Consider the following 18,798-nt stretch of genomic DNA (forward strand, 5'->3'; position numbering starts at 1 on the left):
TATTTAAATCCCTGCTTTACTTAATTTTATCATCTTAACCCTTAAACGGTCCAAACAGATCGACGTTCAAATTCGTAGTGCTACAAAAGTAGATCTACTTTTTTTTTACATATTTTCAAATATAACAAAAAAAAAGTAGATAAAAGTTTTCTTTACACATTTTCACATGTAAAGCAAAAATAAACAGATCTACACTTTTTACATACTTTCAGATGTTGAAAAAACGTATATATACGTTTGGACCATTTAAGGGTTAAACATCACAATGAGTGAAGCAGCCAGCATGTATTAGTGATCTAAAACTTTTTTTTTTTTTTTTTTTCAACAAGTCGGCCGTCTCCCACCGAGGCAGGGTGACCCAAAAAAGAAAGAAAATCCCCAAAAAGAAAATACTTTCATCATCATTCAACACTTTCACCACACTCACACATTATCACTGTTTTTGCAGAGGTGCTCAGAATACAACAGTCTAGAAGCATATACGTATAAAAATACACAACATATCCCTCCAAACTGCCAATATCCCAAACCCCTCCTTTAAAGTGCAGGCATTGTACTTCCCATTTCCAGGACTCAAGTCCGACTATATGAAAATAACCGGTTTCCCTGAATCCCTTCACTAAATATTACCCTGCTCACACTCCAACAGATCGTCAGGTCCCAAGTACCATTCGTCTCCATTCACTCCTATCTAACACGCTCACGCACACTTGCTGGAAGTCCAAGCCCCTCGCCCACAAAACCTCCTTTACCCCCTTTCGAGGACGACCCCTACCCCGCCTTCCTTCCCCTATAGATTTATATGCTTTCCATGTCATTCTACTTTGATCCATTCTCTCTAAATGACCAAACCACCTCAACATCCCCTCTTCTGCCCTCTGACTAATACTTTTATTAACTCCACACCTTTTCCTAATTTCCACACTCCAAATTTTCTAAAACATATAGTAATTTATTCTGTGTCTGCTTCTAATGCTAAACATACATCACAGGAAGATCTTTGTTTTTAAAATACTAAACCTGTATGGGCCATTCTGTTAATCGCACAACATAAAACCTACTTCTGTAGCCAGGCTGACATGGGGTGAAATATGCACATATCTAAAAGGTGAATCGGCTCCATAAGAATAACAAGATGATGGCATTTGAACTTTCCAATTTACCTCCTTACACAAAATAAAATCTCTTACCTCCAGTTTCAAGTGGATCCTGTATAAAAGTATCACTAGAATTTATAATTCGATACACAGCAGTTGTCATTTTTCTTATAGGATTTGCAGCAACGTTGTAAGTCTGACGAAACATTGTGTAAACTGATAGAGAGTATTATTAAGCGTAAGTTATTAATTAATTTAGAGCCATGAGAGATAACAAGTGCTCTTTTGTCAAGAGAAATGAACTTTCACATTATACTTTGATATATTTAGCAATTATACATCAAGCATATATAAAAAATATGATCTGATGAAGCAGCCATCACCTCTCTAAGTCCAAACAAATCGAGTCTGACTTATCACCCGTTATCATTCTCGTGTGATAACATACGAGCAGCTCTACTGATAAGATACATGGCATACGCTAAGGTTAACTGCAACAAAGAATAGTTCTATTCTCTTGCAAACAACAGTACACAAGTAAGGAAATGTCTGACAAAGAATACTTCTATTCTCTTGCAAACAACAGTATACAAGTAAGGAAATGTCTGACAAAAAATACTTCTATTCTCTTGTAAACAACAGTACACAAGTAAGGAAATGTCTGACAAAGAATACTTCTATTCTCTTGCAAACAACAGTACACAAGTAAGGAAATGTCTGACAAAGAATACTTCTATTCTCTTTCAAACAACAGTACACAAGTCAGGATATGTCTAAGTTCCTATGATACCGGGTGATTCATTTGAACACCTATGACTACTGCAATAAAGCCCCTGCTGAGATATAAAAAATTTTTGCAGATTTACAAAGAGTTCCAAAGTTAATGGAAGCATTACACAGCATCACAATTACTTTCCAAATACAGAACTGTATTGCACATCATTTCATACAATTACATCTCACCAATGTACAAAAAGAAAATAAATTTTTTTTGTACAGTATAGAACAAAGGTAAACCTAATCACATGTTAAATTTAATAAACTCAAGTTACTACAGCATACAAAATTTTACTGTATTTATTGGTGTGACAGAATATACATGAAAAAAATTAAATAAAAAAAAAACAATGCACTAGCAGCAGCAGTAATCGCACTCGCAAGATGCAATACCTTGTTTGGAAGAGATACGACGGTCAAGAAGTAATTTTTTAAAGACGGCAACCCCAGGGGCCACAATTCTGCGACCAATGCTGGGTGAGGGTATAGGGGAATGTAGTGAGGAACCTTCTCCACTTGAATGAAGGGAAGATGGAGGAGTGTGGGTGACTGGTGTGTTACTCTCCTTGGGCTCTTTGTCTTCCTTTCGTCTACTGCTGTTTCAGCAAAAATTGTCCCCCGAAATGCATGCAAAAACCGCATGATATATTTTTATTTGTTTCAGAGATAATCAAAAGCAGCCACTTCTGATTTTTTATATACAAAAAAAGATACCCTCCTAATTTTAATGAAAAGTGAGTAAAAGAAACTAAATATAAATTTAAGGAAACTTAACCCATAACTGTTTACATAATGTGATCAACCAGTACATTAAAATGAAAAAAAATAAAAAAAATAAACTTGCAGCGTGAGTTACGAACTTTTTAGCAAGGCTATAGAGATAGAAAATAATGAATTTTTGCAAAAAATAAAAAATTGAATTTATTCTTAATCTTCAAACTAACATTAAATAACCATACTGTTCTCTCTAACAGAATACAAACTTTTGGGAACCTGCATATTCTGTTATATTCCTGCCCGTTAATGAGTCAGTTCTCAGAAAGAATTCAGATTACTTCCATGACCATTTTTTAAATCAAACAATCTAATCACAGCACAACTGCTAATAAAATTATGAACCTTATAGGTGGGGCCGGAGGATTTTGAAGAGCAAGTTTGAAGGTCTGATGAGCACCAACATGAAGCCGATACGTGTAGAGAGAAACAGTGTCATCTGCTGCCGGTGGTGTGAGGTTATTATTGTTATTTAAATTGTTTGTCACTGGGATCACCAGTGGCCTCCGAAGATTAGATGGTAAAGTTTTGGTTCTTTTCATTATTGTATACTGATTATTTTTAATAAAATATATAACATTTCATCATTAAAATATTTTTTCCCACAACTTATTTTTCAATTATACAAAACAAATTGTCTAAGAGAACTATATCACATAAATATTACGGAGTATACTGGTACATCTGTAATTATAATTATAATTATGGGGAGAACTAAACACACAAGGGTCATACAGCCCCTGGAGGATGGGAGGTAATCAGGTTCAATCCATGGAAAGACAGGATAGTTCCAGGTCTCTGGATCAAGAGCCCATTAGCATCAGGGCAATCCCCCCTCCTCCCCTCTCTCATGAATGATGCACAGCAGACAGGTTCAACAGACTTCCCACTAGAGGTGACTGGTGTTAACTGCTGCACAACTCTACCACTCAGCAAAGTGTAACCTTCAGAGGCTGTGTACCATGTACCAATATCTCTGGAGATTTCTTCAATATACTAGTAATGTTAAAACAATTTTCCTCCTTTTGCAACAATACAGTAAGGTTCAACTCACTCTGCACACAACATTCAACAAATATTTTTCTCATAATTTGAGTTTTAATACGTATCTAAATAAAGACAAAACTCTCATATATGTACAATGTCTCATAAAAATACTTTTGAATATTCCATGAAGTATCATAAACAATAATATAAACAAATTACATATAGCTGGTGTTTCAATAGGGCAAAAGATAAAGGAAGATCCCTTAATGTAATTACAGGAGCAAGTAAGCAGGGTAGCTGTGAATGGTCTTGTGAAGCCCTACAGGTTAGTGTACAGGAAGTTGTTGTAAAGTTCAACACCTCTAACCTCGGCTTTCTATTTTTAGACAGGCTTCTTCAAGAATTATGTACATGATTATAATCCATAGAAAGTGTATGAAGGAAGTACAGAAATTATTAAAGAACTTAATTCTGGTACAATATATCAAGCAATAAGTATGCAAGAATCATGACTTTTCAACACCCTAAATTCACATACTGTACAAAGAGAACTGCCAACATGCCCCTAACTGTCTTTAAGAGGAAATTTAAATTCCTCAAGTCAGTTCTTTATCACTCTGGCTGTGGTACCTACATCTGAGTGTGTTCCGCTAGCACTAACAGTCTTACTCACGAGGACATCAACCAAGAAGCCTAGTTATGGACCAAGCCATGGGGGCAATGACCCCAGGAATCATCAACAGGTGAACAGTAGTGTATAAATAGACAGCACTTGACACTGTTAATCCACATAACTAGCTTACCAGGTGGAGGTGGAGTGGGGTTCATGGCAGACGAGGCTGTGGAGGCAGTGGAGGCTGTGGTAGCATGACAAGCAGTCGAACCGTGTGCACCAGTTGCAAGAGCAGAGGCCACGGCAGAAGTAATTCCAGGAAGGCTTGCAATAACCTCGTTCACAGCCTGAGCCAAGCCAGCATCATCTGTGAGGTCTTCAGTGTCCGCCATAGTTCACATGTTAACTGTCATAAAAAGAGGAGTCAATGATCAAAGAGAAGAAGAGTGACACGATTCATATACATATTGCAAAGCATACCAGTATGTATAATTACCACCACCACACTGCCCATTTTCCACCGACGCAGGGTGACCCAAAATAAGACATATTAACCATCATTCATTCAATAGCTGTCTTGCAAAAAAAGGATAGATATTACAATACAAATGGCCTTTCAAACTGCAGCATCCTCACCCCTCCTCCAAAGTGAAGGCACTGCACTTTCCACTTACAGGTCTTAGGTCCAGCTAACCAGCCTTCCTGAATTTCTTCATTTATGTTGTTTTGCCCATACTTTAAAAACACATCAAATCCTAAAACCTGATGTCTCCATTCATTTTGACCTAATATGCTCAAAAAATGCTTGCTGCAGTAATTATTGTACCTACTTACAGTTGCAGAATTAAAAGCTCTGCTAGTGATGTCTGCCCTCATTTATTAATTTATCATATACTCTATAATTTTCTTTTCCAGAGGCTATCATAAGTATTTCCTCTTCTTTAAGGACATTTTAACTACCGTATCTACCATCTACACTTAAGTATTTTCCATTGTCTTCTTCAAAGCTGAGGGACTAATCACGTCATCTTTACCTCTCTAGTCCTTTCCTGTCTTCAATATTTAGTCACCTCTCTATTTGACTGAAGAAGCCTACTGTACAGGCAAAACATTTCACAAATACAGATATCCAACTGTAACAAATGTTCTAATACAGATACCTGCCTGTTACATGTGTGTCTTACTCAAGTTGTCAGCACTGTATACCATTAATATAATGATACATGATACCCACAGACTACTGATAGCTCTACTACTGTATACCATGTCCACCCTCATGCTTCATGACACCTGACTTCCAGCACCATATAAACACTTTTCTTAGGACTGGAGAAGCTACTCATGCTAAAACATACTCTTTAATAAATGCCCTGGATGATACATTAGTATCTTTATGCATATCTTGGCCTTTTTCTGAGACTCTCCACCTTCCTTTACTGTATCAGCTTGCCTTTACTTCTTACAAATCTTGTTATCAATCCTTCTGACAAAGGCAATTTGATGGTTGTCCTCATTTGTGAAAGCTTACTCTGAAAAGCTGAATCCTTGTGGTACCATTATACCACTTACAACCCAATGCTGATAGCTTGTAGTTTTCTTGTATGCTTATAGTAAATGTCCTACTCTGTGTACAATATAAATAAAGAAAAGAATAAATAAGCACAATACCATGACTGGAACTATACACGTGCTTGTGTGTGACTAATTAATGGTCCAAGCCGAATGGAAACATTGTCATAAGCATCAGTCTCCTTTGTGAGGTTGTGTATACAGTGGACCCTTGGTTATTGGCCGTTCCGGATATCGGCCAACTTGGTTAATGCCCGTTTTTTGGCTGAAATTTTATTCTTGTTATCGGCCGTTATTTCGCTTATCAGCCGTACTGAACACATACACCTGCCCGCTCATGCATTCGTGAGTCAGTCTGGCTGTCTCTGGAATTGTGAGGAAGCCACTGCTAATTCATCCTAACATTCAGCTATAATCCATTGTTGTTAGTGGTTATTGATTGAGTGCAACTGCAAAATAAGCAACCATGGGCCCAAAGAAAGTTCCTAGTAAAGTTTCTTTGGTAAAGAAAGTGAGAAACACAATGGAATTTAAGAAAGAAGTTGTTGAAAAGTATGAGAGTGGTGTTCGAGTGCTAGAACTTGCCAGGATGTATAGGAAATCCAAATCAACAATCATTTTTATTCTGGAAAAGAAAGTAGAAATCAAGGAAGCTAATGTTGCGAAAGGGAGTGTAGCAGGCAGGCAGGGAGTGTAGCAGGCAGGCAGGGAGTGTAGCAGGCAGGCAGGGAGTGTAGCAGGCAGGCAGGGAGTGTAGCAGGCAGGCAGGGAGTGCAGCAGGCAGGCAGGGAGTGTAGCAGGGAGGCAGGGAGTGTAGCAGGGAGGCAGGGAGTGTAGCAGGCAGGCAGGGAGTGCAGCAGGGAGGCAGGGAGTGTAGCAGGCAGGCAGGGAGTGTAGCAGTCAGGCAGGGAGTGTAGCAGGCAGGCAGGGAGTGTAGCAGTCAGGCAGGGAGTGTAGCACAGAGGCAGGGAGTGTAGCAGGCAGGCAGGGATTGTAGCAGGGAGGCAGGGAGTGTAGCAGGCAGGCAAGGAGTGTAGTGTGGAGGCAGGAAGTGTAGCATGGAGGGAGTTTAGCAGGGAGGCAGGGAGTGTAGCATGGAGGGTGGGAGTGTAGTAGGGAGGCAGGGAGAATAGCATAGAGGTAGTGTAGTAGGGAGGCAGGGAGTGTAGCAGGGAGGCAGGGAGTGTAGTAGGAAGGCAGGGTGTAGCAGGGTGTGTAGGAGGAAGGCAGGGAGTGTAGCATGGAGGGACAGAGTGTAGCATGGAGGGAGGGAGTGTAGCAGGGATGCAGAGAGTGTAGCATGGAGGGAGGGAGTGTAGCAGGGAGGCAGGGAGTATAGCAGGTAGGCAGGGTGCAGCAGTGAGGAAGGGAGGGAGTGTAGCATGGAGGGAGTGAAGCAGGGAGGCAGGGAGTATAACAGGAAGGCAGGGTGTAGCAGGGAGTGTAGGAGGAAGGCAGGGAGTGTAGCATGGAGGGAGTGTAGCAGGGAGGCAGAGAGTGTAGGAGGCATGCAGAGAGTGTAGGAGGCATGCAGAGAGTGTAGGAGGCATGCAGAGAGTGTAGGAGGCATGCAGAGAGTGTAGGAGGCATGCAGAGAGTGTAGGAGGCATGCAGAGAGTGTAGGAGGCATGCAGAGAGTGTAGGAGGCATGCAGAGAGTGTAGGAGGCATGCAGAGAGTGTAGGAGGCATGCAGAGAGTGTAGGAGGCATGCAGAGAGTGTAGGAGGCATGCAGGGAGTGTAGCAGGGAGTATAGTAGGGAGGCAGGGTGTAGCAGGGAGTGTAGAAGGCAGGCATGGAGTGTGGCAGGCAGGGAGGGAAGTAACCCCAGAGAGGGCTTTCATACATGAGTCCTTATAGAGGGGGATTCCCCTTCCAAACAATAATCAGTCCTCCCTCTCTCCTCCTACCTGTCTTCCATAAGCCAACAAGCATCTTCAATAAAGGTCTGTAATAGTGATTTAGGTGTTCCTTTATTTTATTTAGTGCTCATTGTTTTATGTAAAACTATAATTAGTCTTTAAAAAATGTATTTTTTATTAATATTTTTGGGTGTCTAGAATGGATTAATTGTATTTACATTAATTCTTACTGGAAATATAATTTTGGTTTTAGACCAACCTTCAGGAACAGATTACGGCCGATAACCGAGGGTCCACTGTACTATAATGAAGTAAATGTATCAGAATTTCCGAGCCCTTTCAATTAAATTATATATGTCTAAATGAATATACATCACTGAAGATTTTGAATGAATTATAAACACAGAAGGTTAATAAACCAGGATAACCCAATAGTCATGGCTGTTGTATGGCCTTATTAAACTTAAACACACACTTTAGAGTATACCTGGAGAGTGTTTTGGGAGTCAATGCCCTGTGGCTCGGTCCATAACCAGGCCTTGTGATGGATTAAGACCTGATCAACCAGGCTGTTACTGCTGGCCACACAAACTGATGTCAATCCCCCAACCTGGAGGCTGAGGGATTGACCACCTCAGAACTATGTCTTCATGGGTGATGGACTGATTACATCGTCTATACATAAAGACTGAGACACTCATGCAACCTACGGGAATCTTCATTAAAGAAACGTTTCACCACACAGTGGCTTCATCAGTCCAATACAAAGCAGAAAGGTGTAAGCAGAGGAGTTTGAGGTAACACAGGTCAACAATTTTTGAAAAGTTGTATGCTTCTTAATTGAGATTAGTTAATTCTTATGTATTTTTTTGTCCTGAATCCTAATATCACCTTGAAAAATGCTTATTGGCTATAGGTTTAAAGATACGAGACATGTAATATTTAATTATTTTATTATAACGTACAATATGTGTCAGTACAGATGCTACCCTAATTATGAACATTTGAGTTACAAACATTTGGACATACGAACAGACTGCTGTGTTAGCTAAAGTTTCATTCCCAATACTTCTGCAAATCCGAATTTTGAGTTCCGTGCCTTCTGCATAGTACAATGTTTTGTCGCAACTGTTACGCGCCCCTACTTCACTCCATTATATACAAAAATAAAAGGCCTGGTTAAAATAAGTTCTGTAATAATATATCGCGAACCACTTTATTACTAGCTAGATAAAGCAGGTTCGACTATATATTATTATCGGGTACAGTATGAATCAAAAGTACTCTCATTGTATTATATTGTATATTATATCTTTCCCCATGATTATTATAACTATAATATTATATTATATTATTATTAGGTTAGGTATTACGAATGTGTAACCACTACTGTAGTGACCAATTGGTGGTTCTAGAATTGACGCCACGCGTCGCCTTCTGGCAGAGCTGAAGTCTGACTATGAAGTAGTTGAGTGAGTCAGTCAGCTCCTAGCTCTGACTCGGTACGGGTCTTCAACCCAAAGCTCCTAGCTTAAACTAAAACTTTATACAAAGTCTTGCCTTTGCCATTAGTCTGGTAATTCATGTCACTTATAAAAGATAACTATTTCGTTACCCTAGACCTTTCTAAAAGAGTAGATTATTAATTGAAATTATTTTATCATACTCTGTTAATGAGAATTTGAACTTAAGATTGGGTTTCTTGCTGTATAGTGTTTCATTTATAATTACTTGTGGTTATTTTAATTCACTAACCAAATACCAATGAAGCTAAATGATTGGTAATAAAATAAAGCTAACAAAAAAAATGGAGTTATTTGTGCCCCTATTGTTACGGTGAAGATTAAGTCGTAACAAATGGGTTGTCTGTCCGGGATCTACTTACCCTGAAGTACATATTTGTTTTGCATTAAAATTAAGCTCCCTTGCGAGAATTAAGAAAATGGATCCAGAAATTAAGTCATTATTAGATGAATTAACAGAGGCTACTCTTGACACTTTAAAATTACAGACGTGTTGGCAAATAGCTAGACAGTTAGATATACCTTATAATAGATACCATAGCGCAGAGACTCTTAGGTCCCTAATTAAGGATAGATTATTTCCGAAAATCCAAGCAATGCCAGAACTAGATTCAGAAGATAGTTTAATTTCTCAGTTTGAGGAAGTAGAAATCCCACGGACGGGAACTGCCTTAAATAATGAAGTTGAACCAGGGTTTACAAGGCCTTACTACTCAGTCCAGTCTCAAAGCTCTCCCCCGTTCATTTCCCCGGAGTATGTATCGGTGGTTGGAACGAACCCTCAGTCAAATGACGGGGATAATTTTAGGACTGGTGCTCGTCCCAAAATACTTCCGGAGAAGACGCCCGAATTCCCTTCGGTGTCATTACCTCTTGGGAATTTCACGTCCGAACAACTAGAGAGAATAGAACGCATATTACTATTACAAAACTCTCAAATCGAAGCTAGAAGACGTCTAAACGAGGAAGAATTTAGGCGTGAAAGGTTTCGTTTTGAAACAAAGCAGAAGGGAGTTCCGGAAGAAAGAGACGTGAAGAGCACGGTAACCGGGTTTGACTTGCATAAAGCAGCTCTAATGGTACCTAAGTTTAACGAAACAGACTTAGATGAATTCTTTGAAATTTTTGAGAATCAGGCACGTTCAATGGGCTGGCCCAAAGACAAATGGGCCACATTGCTGCACACATCTCTATATGGAAAGGCGCAGTCTTGTGTCGCCTCCTTACCATATGAGTTTTATGTCCAGTACGACGTAGTAAAGAGAACTATTTTAGAAGCATATGACATGCTCCCTATTAGTTACCAAATAGCTTTTCGTTCCATGAAACGGCAAACAGGACAAACTTATTTAGATTTTGCCCGAGGGAAAGCAGTGGCGTTTGAACGTTGGTGTCGAGCTTCTCGGGTCACGACTTTAAAAGATCTATCACAATTAATGTTACTAGAAGATTTGTATGCAAATTTTCCAGAGGGAGTTCGCCAGTATCTTGTTGGCCATCCGCAAACGACGTTGTTAGAGACTGCCGCGCTGGCAGACAACTTCGAGATTTCCCAGAGGTTGGTACAATCTGAAAGCAGCCAGGTTATCAAACCAGCAACGAGACCCGAACCTGCGAAGCCTTTCGGTAAGCGACCTACCCAACCCGTTCACTCCCGTGTAACAAGTAAATCCGAAGTAAAACACCAAATTCAATCGAGCCCATCCTATAGACCAGATAGGTCATGGGAAAAAATTAAATGTTCGTACTGTTCGAAGCTGGGACATTTCAAATCACAATGCTTTAAGCGTGATAGGGACCAGGGAAGGAGTCCATCCTATAGATTGCCCACACAAATCATATCCTCTACGACTCATCCAAGGAAGTCCGAGCCAAGAGTAAACGCTTTGTCCCAAGGAAAAGGAACAGATCCTCCTAGTTGACTAAGCAGAATATGGGTATCATCGTCAAACTTGTCAAGGGCTATGAGTCCTTACTTTTCCAAAAGCAAAGTAGGAATTACCGATAGCCAGTTGTCGCAAGTAAATTCTTTTAGGGATACGGGGTCCTACTTAACATTATTAAGAGAAGGACTGTTATCATTCCCCGCCAGATCATATACGGGTTTCGACGCTCTGTTGGAAGCTTATGGTGGCTCCACTACGCGAGTACCCCTGTACAAGTTGTATGTTGAAACTCCTATTTTTACAGGCTGGACGTCAATCGGAGTGTCTCCAACTAACTTCCCCATAAAAGACGTAGACCTATTGATTGGGAACGACTTAGCGGAAGAAGGAATATGGAAAGAGCCCATAGTTATGGAAAATCCAACCGAGGAAAATTACGTCATCGAAGCCCGACGAACGGAACCTACCCTCTTTCCTCTGAGCGTAGTAACCCGGGCGATGACCAAACAGTCGCGTTCTCAGTTGGTATCGGAGGAAGTCATGGACGACGTCGACGTAGGAGTAAGAGACATATTCAACGAAAGCTCGAGTGTAGAGCCAACAATCCACCCAGAACCGATACCAGTTCCTAAGTCGGTGGTTTCCGAAATAGATTTATTCTCGAAGGAGGATCTAGTAAGAGAACTCCAAATAGACCCCTCCTTAAGTGACATCAGGAAGCTTGCTGTGTCGGGAGAAGAAGCCCTTAAAAGTGACAGCTCTTACTATTGGGAGAAGGACTTACTGAAAAAGAAACTAGGATCTCTTAAAAGTGATCATCTACTGGTCTTGCCTACCCCGTTTAGAAATTTAGCATGTAAGTTTGCTCATGACAGTCCTCAAGGTGGACATCTGGGACAAAAGAAGACTTTTAGAAAAATTGCTAAGCACTTCACATGGCCAAAAATGAAGGAAGAAGTGGAACGGTATGTAAGAAGCTGTTCCGTGTGTCAACTAGTAGGCAAACCTGCACATAATCCACCACCTGCGCCGTTGAACCCTATACAAGTAACAGGCGAACCCTTTTCACGTCTGGTGATCGACTGTGTCGGCCCGCTACCCAAGACTCGGCAGGGCAACCAGTTCCTGTTCACCATCATGGACACCGTCACCAGGTACCCGGAAGCAGTTCCTCTCAGGAGGATTAATGCTCGCCTAATAGTGAGAGCACTGATTAAGTTCTTCTCTCACTTTGGATTTCCAAGAGAAGTTCAATCGGATCAAGGGTCGAATTTTACTTCAAAATTTTTCCGTGAAGCCTTGGCTCAGTTAGGGGTCAAGACGGTTTACGCGACGGCCTATCGACCCCAATCACAAGGCGTGGTGGAAAGGTTCCATCAAACTTTGAAGATTATGATGAGGTCCTATTGTTTACAGTATTCCAAAGATTGGGATGAAGGTATTCCACTACTCTTGTTTGCCCTAAGAGAAAGCGAACAAGACAACTTGAAGTTTTCGCCATTTGAGCTAATATATGGGCATCAAATTAGAGGACCAGTACAGGTTCTCAAAGAAGCTTGGACCGGGGAAGAAACGCCGACTTTTAGGAGCTCTCCTACCTTAATGAAAGAACGCCTGAGCCTAGCTAGAGAATTGGCCGCCGAAAACTTACGACAAGCACAGAGTAAGATGAAGGAGGAATACGATCGTCGAACTAAACTTCGTTCATTTGAACCAAAAGATCAAGTTCTGGTTCAACGATTTCATCAGGGACATGCTCTACAGCCCAAATTTGAAGGTCCTTTAGAAATCGTGAAGCGCCTAAGTGACGTGAACTACTTGGTAAGGACGCCGAAGAAGAGGAACTCACAACGGACGTATCACATTAACCAACTTAAACCCTATTCAGGAATCGTTTCACCAGTTTCTACTATAACACCTCTGAACCAAGAACGGGTTCCAATAAGTTCGGATGAAATGATAGGAATACCAGTTCTTCTGAACAATTCGACAGCCTTAAAGAATTTAAATTCTCTACTGATAAATCTGGAAGTGGACAAAGGACACGAAATAAAATCCCTGATTAAGGCAAATCTCCACCTATTCAATGACGTCCCAAAACCGTGTACGTTGGGTGTGCACGATGTTACTCTCAGAGAACCTACTCCAATCAAGCAATCTCCCTACAGAGTGAGTCCCAAGAAACAAGGTGAGCTAGAGGCAGAGGTGAACTACTTACTCTCACACGGGTTGATAAAACCAAGTAACAGTCCTTGGGCATCCCCGTGCATTCTAGTCCCCAAACCAGATGGGACTTCCCGTATGTGCACGGATTTTAGAAAAGTCAATGCTGTAACAGTACCTGATGGGTTTCCAATACCCAGAATTGACGACTTAATAGACAAGGTCTCGAGAGCTAAGTATATCAGTAAATTGGACTTGTTAAGAGGGTATTACCAAGTCCCGTTGTCACCAAGAGCTCAAGAGATATCGGCTTTTACGATACCTGGTGGCCTATACAAGTATTGCGTTATGCCCTTCGGCTTCTGTAATGCGGCCTCTACGTTCCAGCGTATTATGAACATACTTACAGGCGGATTGGACGGAGTAGAAGCTTACTTAGACGACTTAGTCGTATACAGCGACAGTTGGCCCCAACACCTTAGACAGCTTAAAGCCTTGTTTGACGCCTTAAGTAAACATAATTTTACAGTGAATTTGTCCAAGTGTGAGTTTGGCCAGACGAAAATTAAATACTTAGGATTTCGGATTGGACAAGGTGAAGTCGCTCCTTTGAACGCCAAAGTAAAGGCCCTCTTAGAATTTCCTACCCCTAAGGATAGGAAAAGCGTATCAAGATTTTTAGGAGTTGCCGGTTACTACCGTCGGTTCTGTCCGAATTTTGCACAGGTAGCTTTTCCCCTAACTGAATTAACAAGTCCAAAAACAAAGTTTTCATGGACTCAGGACTGTGAAATTGCTTTTAATCGTTTAAAAAGATTACTATCCTCTTCCCCAGTATTGCTAAGTCCTGATTTTAATAAACCATTCCACTTACAAATAGATGCCAGTGCGTATGCTTTGGGAGCCGCATTGTTACAGAAGGCTCCAAATTCTGACCTATTACAACCTGTTTCTTATTTTTCTTCTAAGTTAAAGAAACACCAGATTAATTATTCAACTATAGAAAAAGAAGCCTTAGCTCTCGTTGTATGCCTAGAGAATTTTGATGTATATTTAGGATCTTCTACCCATCAGATATCGGTGTACTCCGATCACAATCCTTTGACCTTCATAAATTCTATGAAATCGAAGAATGCCAGAATACTTCGTTGGGCTTTGAGAATTCAACCCTTCTCTATTACCATTTCCCATATAAAAGGAAAACATAATCTCATTGCTGATGCCCTCTCTAGGCCTTGAAATTTTATTAATATACCTTTATTTTTAACAGTATGAGTCGGTACTTTTATGACCATCTATGTTGTGGAGAAAGCTGGAGATGATGTAGGACTGCTGTCTATGTTACAACCTCTGCTACTATGACAGATGTTACCCACCACAGAGAGTACAAGTCAATGGCGACCGTCAGTCACGAGGGGGGAGGTGTTACGCGCCCCTACTTCACTCCATTATATACAAAAATAAAAGGCCTGGTTAAAATAAGTTCTGTAATAATATATCGCGAACCACTTTATTACTAGCTAGATAAAGCAGGTTCGACTATATATTATTATCGGGTACAGTATGAATCAAAAGTACTCTCATTGTATTATATTGTATATTATATCTTTCCCCATGATTATTATAACTATAATATTATATTATATTATTATTAGGTTAGGTATTACGAATGTGTAACCACTACTGTAGTGACCAATTGGTGGTTCTAGAATTGACGCCACGCGTCGCCTTCTGGCAGAGCTGAAGTCTGACTATGAAGTAGTTGAGTGAGTCAGTCAGCTCCTAGCTCTGACTCGGTACGGGTCTTCAACCCAAAGCTCCTAGCTTAAACTAAAACTTTATACAAAGTCTTGCCTTTGCCATTAGTCTGGTAATTCATGTCACTTATAAAAGATAACTATTTCGTTACCCTAGACCTTTCTAAAAGAGTAGATTATTAATTGAAATTATTTTATCATACTCTGTTAATGAGAATTTGAACTTAAGATTGGGTTTCTTGCTGTATAGTGTTTCATTTATAATTACTTGTGGTTATTTTAATTCACTAACCAAATACCAATGAAGCTAAATGATTGGTAATAAAATAAAGCTAACAAAAAAAATGGAGTTATTTGTGCCCCTATTGTTACGGTGAAGATTAAGTCGTAACAGCAACCCACGCCGAGCAGCACTGAAGTCAATGGTTTGGTAACACACTCGTTAGTGGTAACACGCACATGCGTTGGCCTTAAAAGCTTCATCTGGACTTAGAGGAAGAAGACTTTGAGGAGCTGTTTGAGTCACAATCTGAGCTGATGAATGAAGATTTGATGGAGCTGGAAGAGATGCAGTGTAAGGAAGAGCAAGAGGAACAAGAAACTGTTCCTTCTAAAGTTTGAGACAAAAATGATGGCCGAGGCATTTTCTCTTATAGAGAGAGGTCTCCGTACGTTTGAGCTTCAGGACCCCAATGTCGAGAGATTCTCAAAGGTTTCAACTGGTGTTAACTATTCTATCTCATGTTACCATCTTTTATACGATGAGAAGAGAAAAATGGTGCCAACTTCCTTAGACAAATTCTCCAAACCAGTGCCTTCTACCTCAAAAGCCTCTAAGGATGTTGAAGAAACCCAGGCTTATGAAACCCTGACTGACAAAGCATTTGATGACGAAGTGTACGAGGTTGACGACCCTCTCCCCCAGTAGCCCCACACAACCTCCTATCTTCCTTTCAACCATCACCTCAAGTTTATTGTACCAATTAAAAATATAAGAAGTTTTTTATTACAGTATGCTTTAGTATTCAGAGCCGTACATTACTGATACTGTACAGTATTGTCTAAGTTTTCAATGAACAAGGGCACAGGGAGAGAATAATGATAATAATATTACAAGCAATAATAATCGTAATAGAAAAATGGCAAAATAACGACTTTTGATCAATTCAAGATACGAACAGCCTTCTGGAACGTAACTTGTTCGTGTGTTCGGGGGCGTCTGTATGTTTTAAACTCTCCATACCTACTTTCTGCTTTTTTGCTTGATGCTTATAGTGGGCTGAAGAATCATATCTTGCCAATGTCCAGCAATAGTCTGCAAGAATTCTTGTGCCCTAATTGCTCTGGTACCATTTTTCCATGGTTGAAATATCTTGGTGAAACCTTTCACCATGTTCATCACTAACTGCCCCACAGTGCACTGGAAAAAAATCTAAATGCGAGTCCAAAAAGTGGATTTTAAGTTGCATGTTACATCCTATGCTCTTGTAAGCACTGATGAGGTTTTCCACCAATTCTTCATAGTTGCCTTCCCTTCTGTTTCCGAGAAATTCCTTCGCCACTAACTTGAATGCTTCCCAAGAAGCTTTCTCCCCTCCATGAAAGTCTGATTCAAAGTCACCATCTTTAAGAAGCTCTTGAATCTGACTACCATTGAAGACTGCCTCTCTTATCTTAGCGTCGCTCAGTGAGGGGAATTTTGATGTTAAATACTTGAATCCCTGACCCATTCACACAAGTATGAGTCATCTGAGAGAAGAAAACAGCAAGCAATTAGAAGATAAACAGAAAATTTATTCACTAATTTATCATTATAATACAGAGCATGACAGCTAACAGAAGTACTTATATCATTTAGTAGGAAAATAAAATCAATATAATATGCCTCACATGCATATCAATAGCTTGTTCAGTGAATATTTACTATGAGTTTAAAAAGTGTTTGGCTAAGAAAATCACCTACCTTTCACCTCAAAATATAAACTTGCACACCATGACCACCTTCTATGACTGCTGGAACAATAATGAAGGTCAGTCAGACTGTGAGTGTCGTAAGAAACGCACTGCCACAAGCCTGTTGGAACCTGTTGTGACACATAGGTGTAAACAAACCATACCCCGGCCGGGATTGAACCCGCGGTCAGAGAGTCTTAAAACTCCAGCCTGTCGCGTTAGCCACTAGACCAGCTAGCCACAATAAGATTCGTCCAACTAGGTATATTTCTACACCATAGGAAGGTTAGCACAGGCACCACTGTGACCACAAATGCAAGTTTTTACAGACAAATCTCCAGCTAGCGTGGCCGTGACAAACTCTAGCTCAAGTCCCCTCACTGCCATCAACATGACTACGTGAGTCACGTAGGTGTATATTGTAAAGTAGAGCTAACAAACAATTTTAACCATGATATTCATTATCAGTGACCTAAAATTAGTTGGAAATTGCTACTCTGGTCTCGGAAGCATTTTGGTTGTTGACGAGTCCCTCAGCCTGGAATCAATGTGTTCCGTCCATCACTCTTGTAGAAAGTGATGGACTGAACACATCAAAGTTCTCCTCGCCTCATACCTTTCTGCTTTATATTGGACCTGGAGGTTACCTGGAGGTTATTCTGGGGATCAACGCCCCCGCGGCCCGGTCCATGACCAGGCCTCCCGATGGATCAGAGCCACAGCCTGGCTGATCCGGCACTGATGAAGCTACCGTGTGGCAAAACGTTTCTTCAATAAAGATTCCCGTATGTTGCACGAGTGTCTCAATCTTCAACTTGTTGGTTTTCAAAACCATCTATCACATCATCTCTACTACTTCTGTTGTCGCCTCCGTACTCGACCGAAGAAGCCACCGTCTAGACAAAACGTTTCGTAATAATCCCACGTAGCTGTTGCACGAATGTCTTATTATCAACCTGTTAGTATTGTCTACCAATATCATATTATTATTCCATTCATGTGGGAGCGCTAAACCCATTAGGGCCATACAGCACCTGAGGAAATGGGAAGCAATTAGGTTCGATCCAAGGGAAGGCCAGCTCCAATTCCCTGAATCAAGAGCCATCACAGGCACAAAGACACCTCCATGCAGGTTAATAGAACAAAAAATTCAACAAATAAAGAGCAAAAAAATCACGTCAAGTGGTGAGACAACACAGACAATAACACGAAGATAATAATAGCAAAAAAAAAAAATATATAACAAGCCAGGGTGGTGCTCTCTCAGTGTCAAAAACACAATGGAACTCTCAAAATATGTTAATATTCAAGATAAACACGTTAAAATAACATAAAATAGACTCACTGGACGATCGACCCCAGGATGTAAACAACACCCTCAAGTGTCCCGACTTGAACTCTGACTTCCACTTACAATATTTATCTATTTATCACAAAAAAATACTGAACTCTACCCAGAAATTTATCATTTATATATCCTCAAAAATGTATGCTAAAAAGAGTTACATAAACGACATAACATGGGCTGATTTATCGATATACGATACAAGAGTCATGCGCTCGAATGAAAAATACAATAATCTATCTGCCAGCTCTTGTAATCTATCGTCTTTAATAGATATTTCCCTTAAAAGGGACCAATTTTAATGATTTTCCTCCCAGTGTAACACTCCATACCCTTTATTTTGACGTGAACTTAATAATTTATAATCTTACTAAAGGAAAGAGTTTATACCTGTTGTCGTTTATATATTGAAATATAACATTGAGCACTTGGTTTTTTTTCTTTAATTTATAACGAAAATTAAATTATTAAAATAACGCAGTCAAGACAACGG

General features: G+C 40.2%; 1 protein-coding gene and 1 long non-coding RNA gene across 6 annotated transcripts in view; one reads left to right on the forward strand and one right to left on the reverse strand.

Moving 5' to 3' along the window:
• Window positions 1-18,450, reverse strand: part of fry (Protein furry) — a 342,675-nt gene extending 324,225 nt beyond the window's left edge. For 4 of the 5 annotated variants that reach the window (XM_070103981.1, XM_070103978.1, XM_070103980.1 and 1 more), the window contains exons 1-2: window positions 2,994-3,190; window positions 2,268-2,470 (exon numbers count right to left, since the gene is read on the reverse strand). In XM_070103981.1, coding sequence (XP_069960082.1) covers window positions 2,268-2,470; window positions 2,994-3,190 — 400 coding nt within the window. Of the gene's footprint in view, window positions 1-2,267; window positions 2,471-2,993; window positions 3,191-4,438; window positions 4,655-18,305 lie in introns of those variants that run through there. The other variant, XM_070103982.1, reaches the window with a different exon arrangement.
• On the forward strand, window positions 1,570-3,232 carry LOC138855296 (uncharacterized). The gene is made up of 2 exons (XR_011394515.1): window positions 1,570-1,690; window positions 3,001-3,232. It is a non-coding gene; the product is annotated as an uncharacterized lncRNA (long non-coding RNA).
• Window positions 18,451-18,798: the final 348 nt, after the last annotated feature.

Source organism: Cherax quadricarinatus, chromosome 88, assembly GCF_038502225.1.
Source record: "Cherax quadricarinatus isolate ZL_2023a chromosome 88, ASM3850222v1, whole genome shotgun sequence".
In the NCBI taxonomy this organism is placed as follows: Eukaryota; Metazoa; Arthropoda; class Malacostraca; order Decapoda; family Parastacidae; genus Cherax; species Cherax quadricarinatus.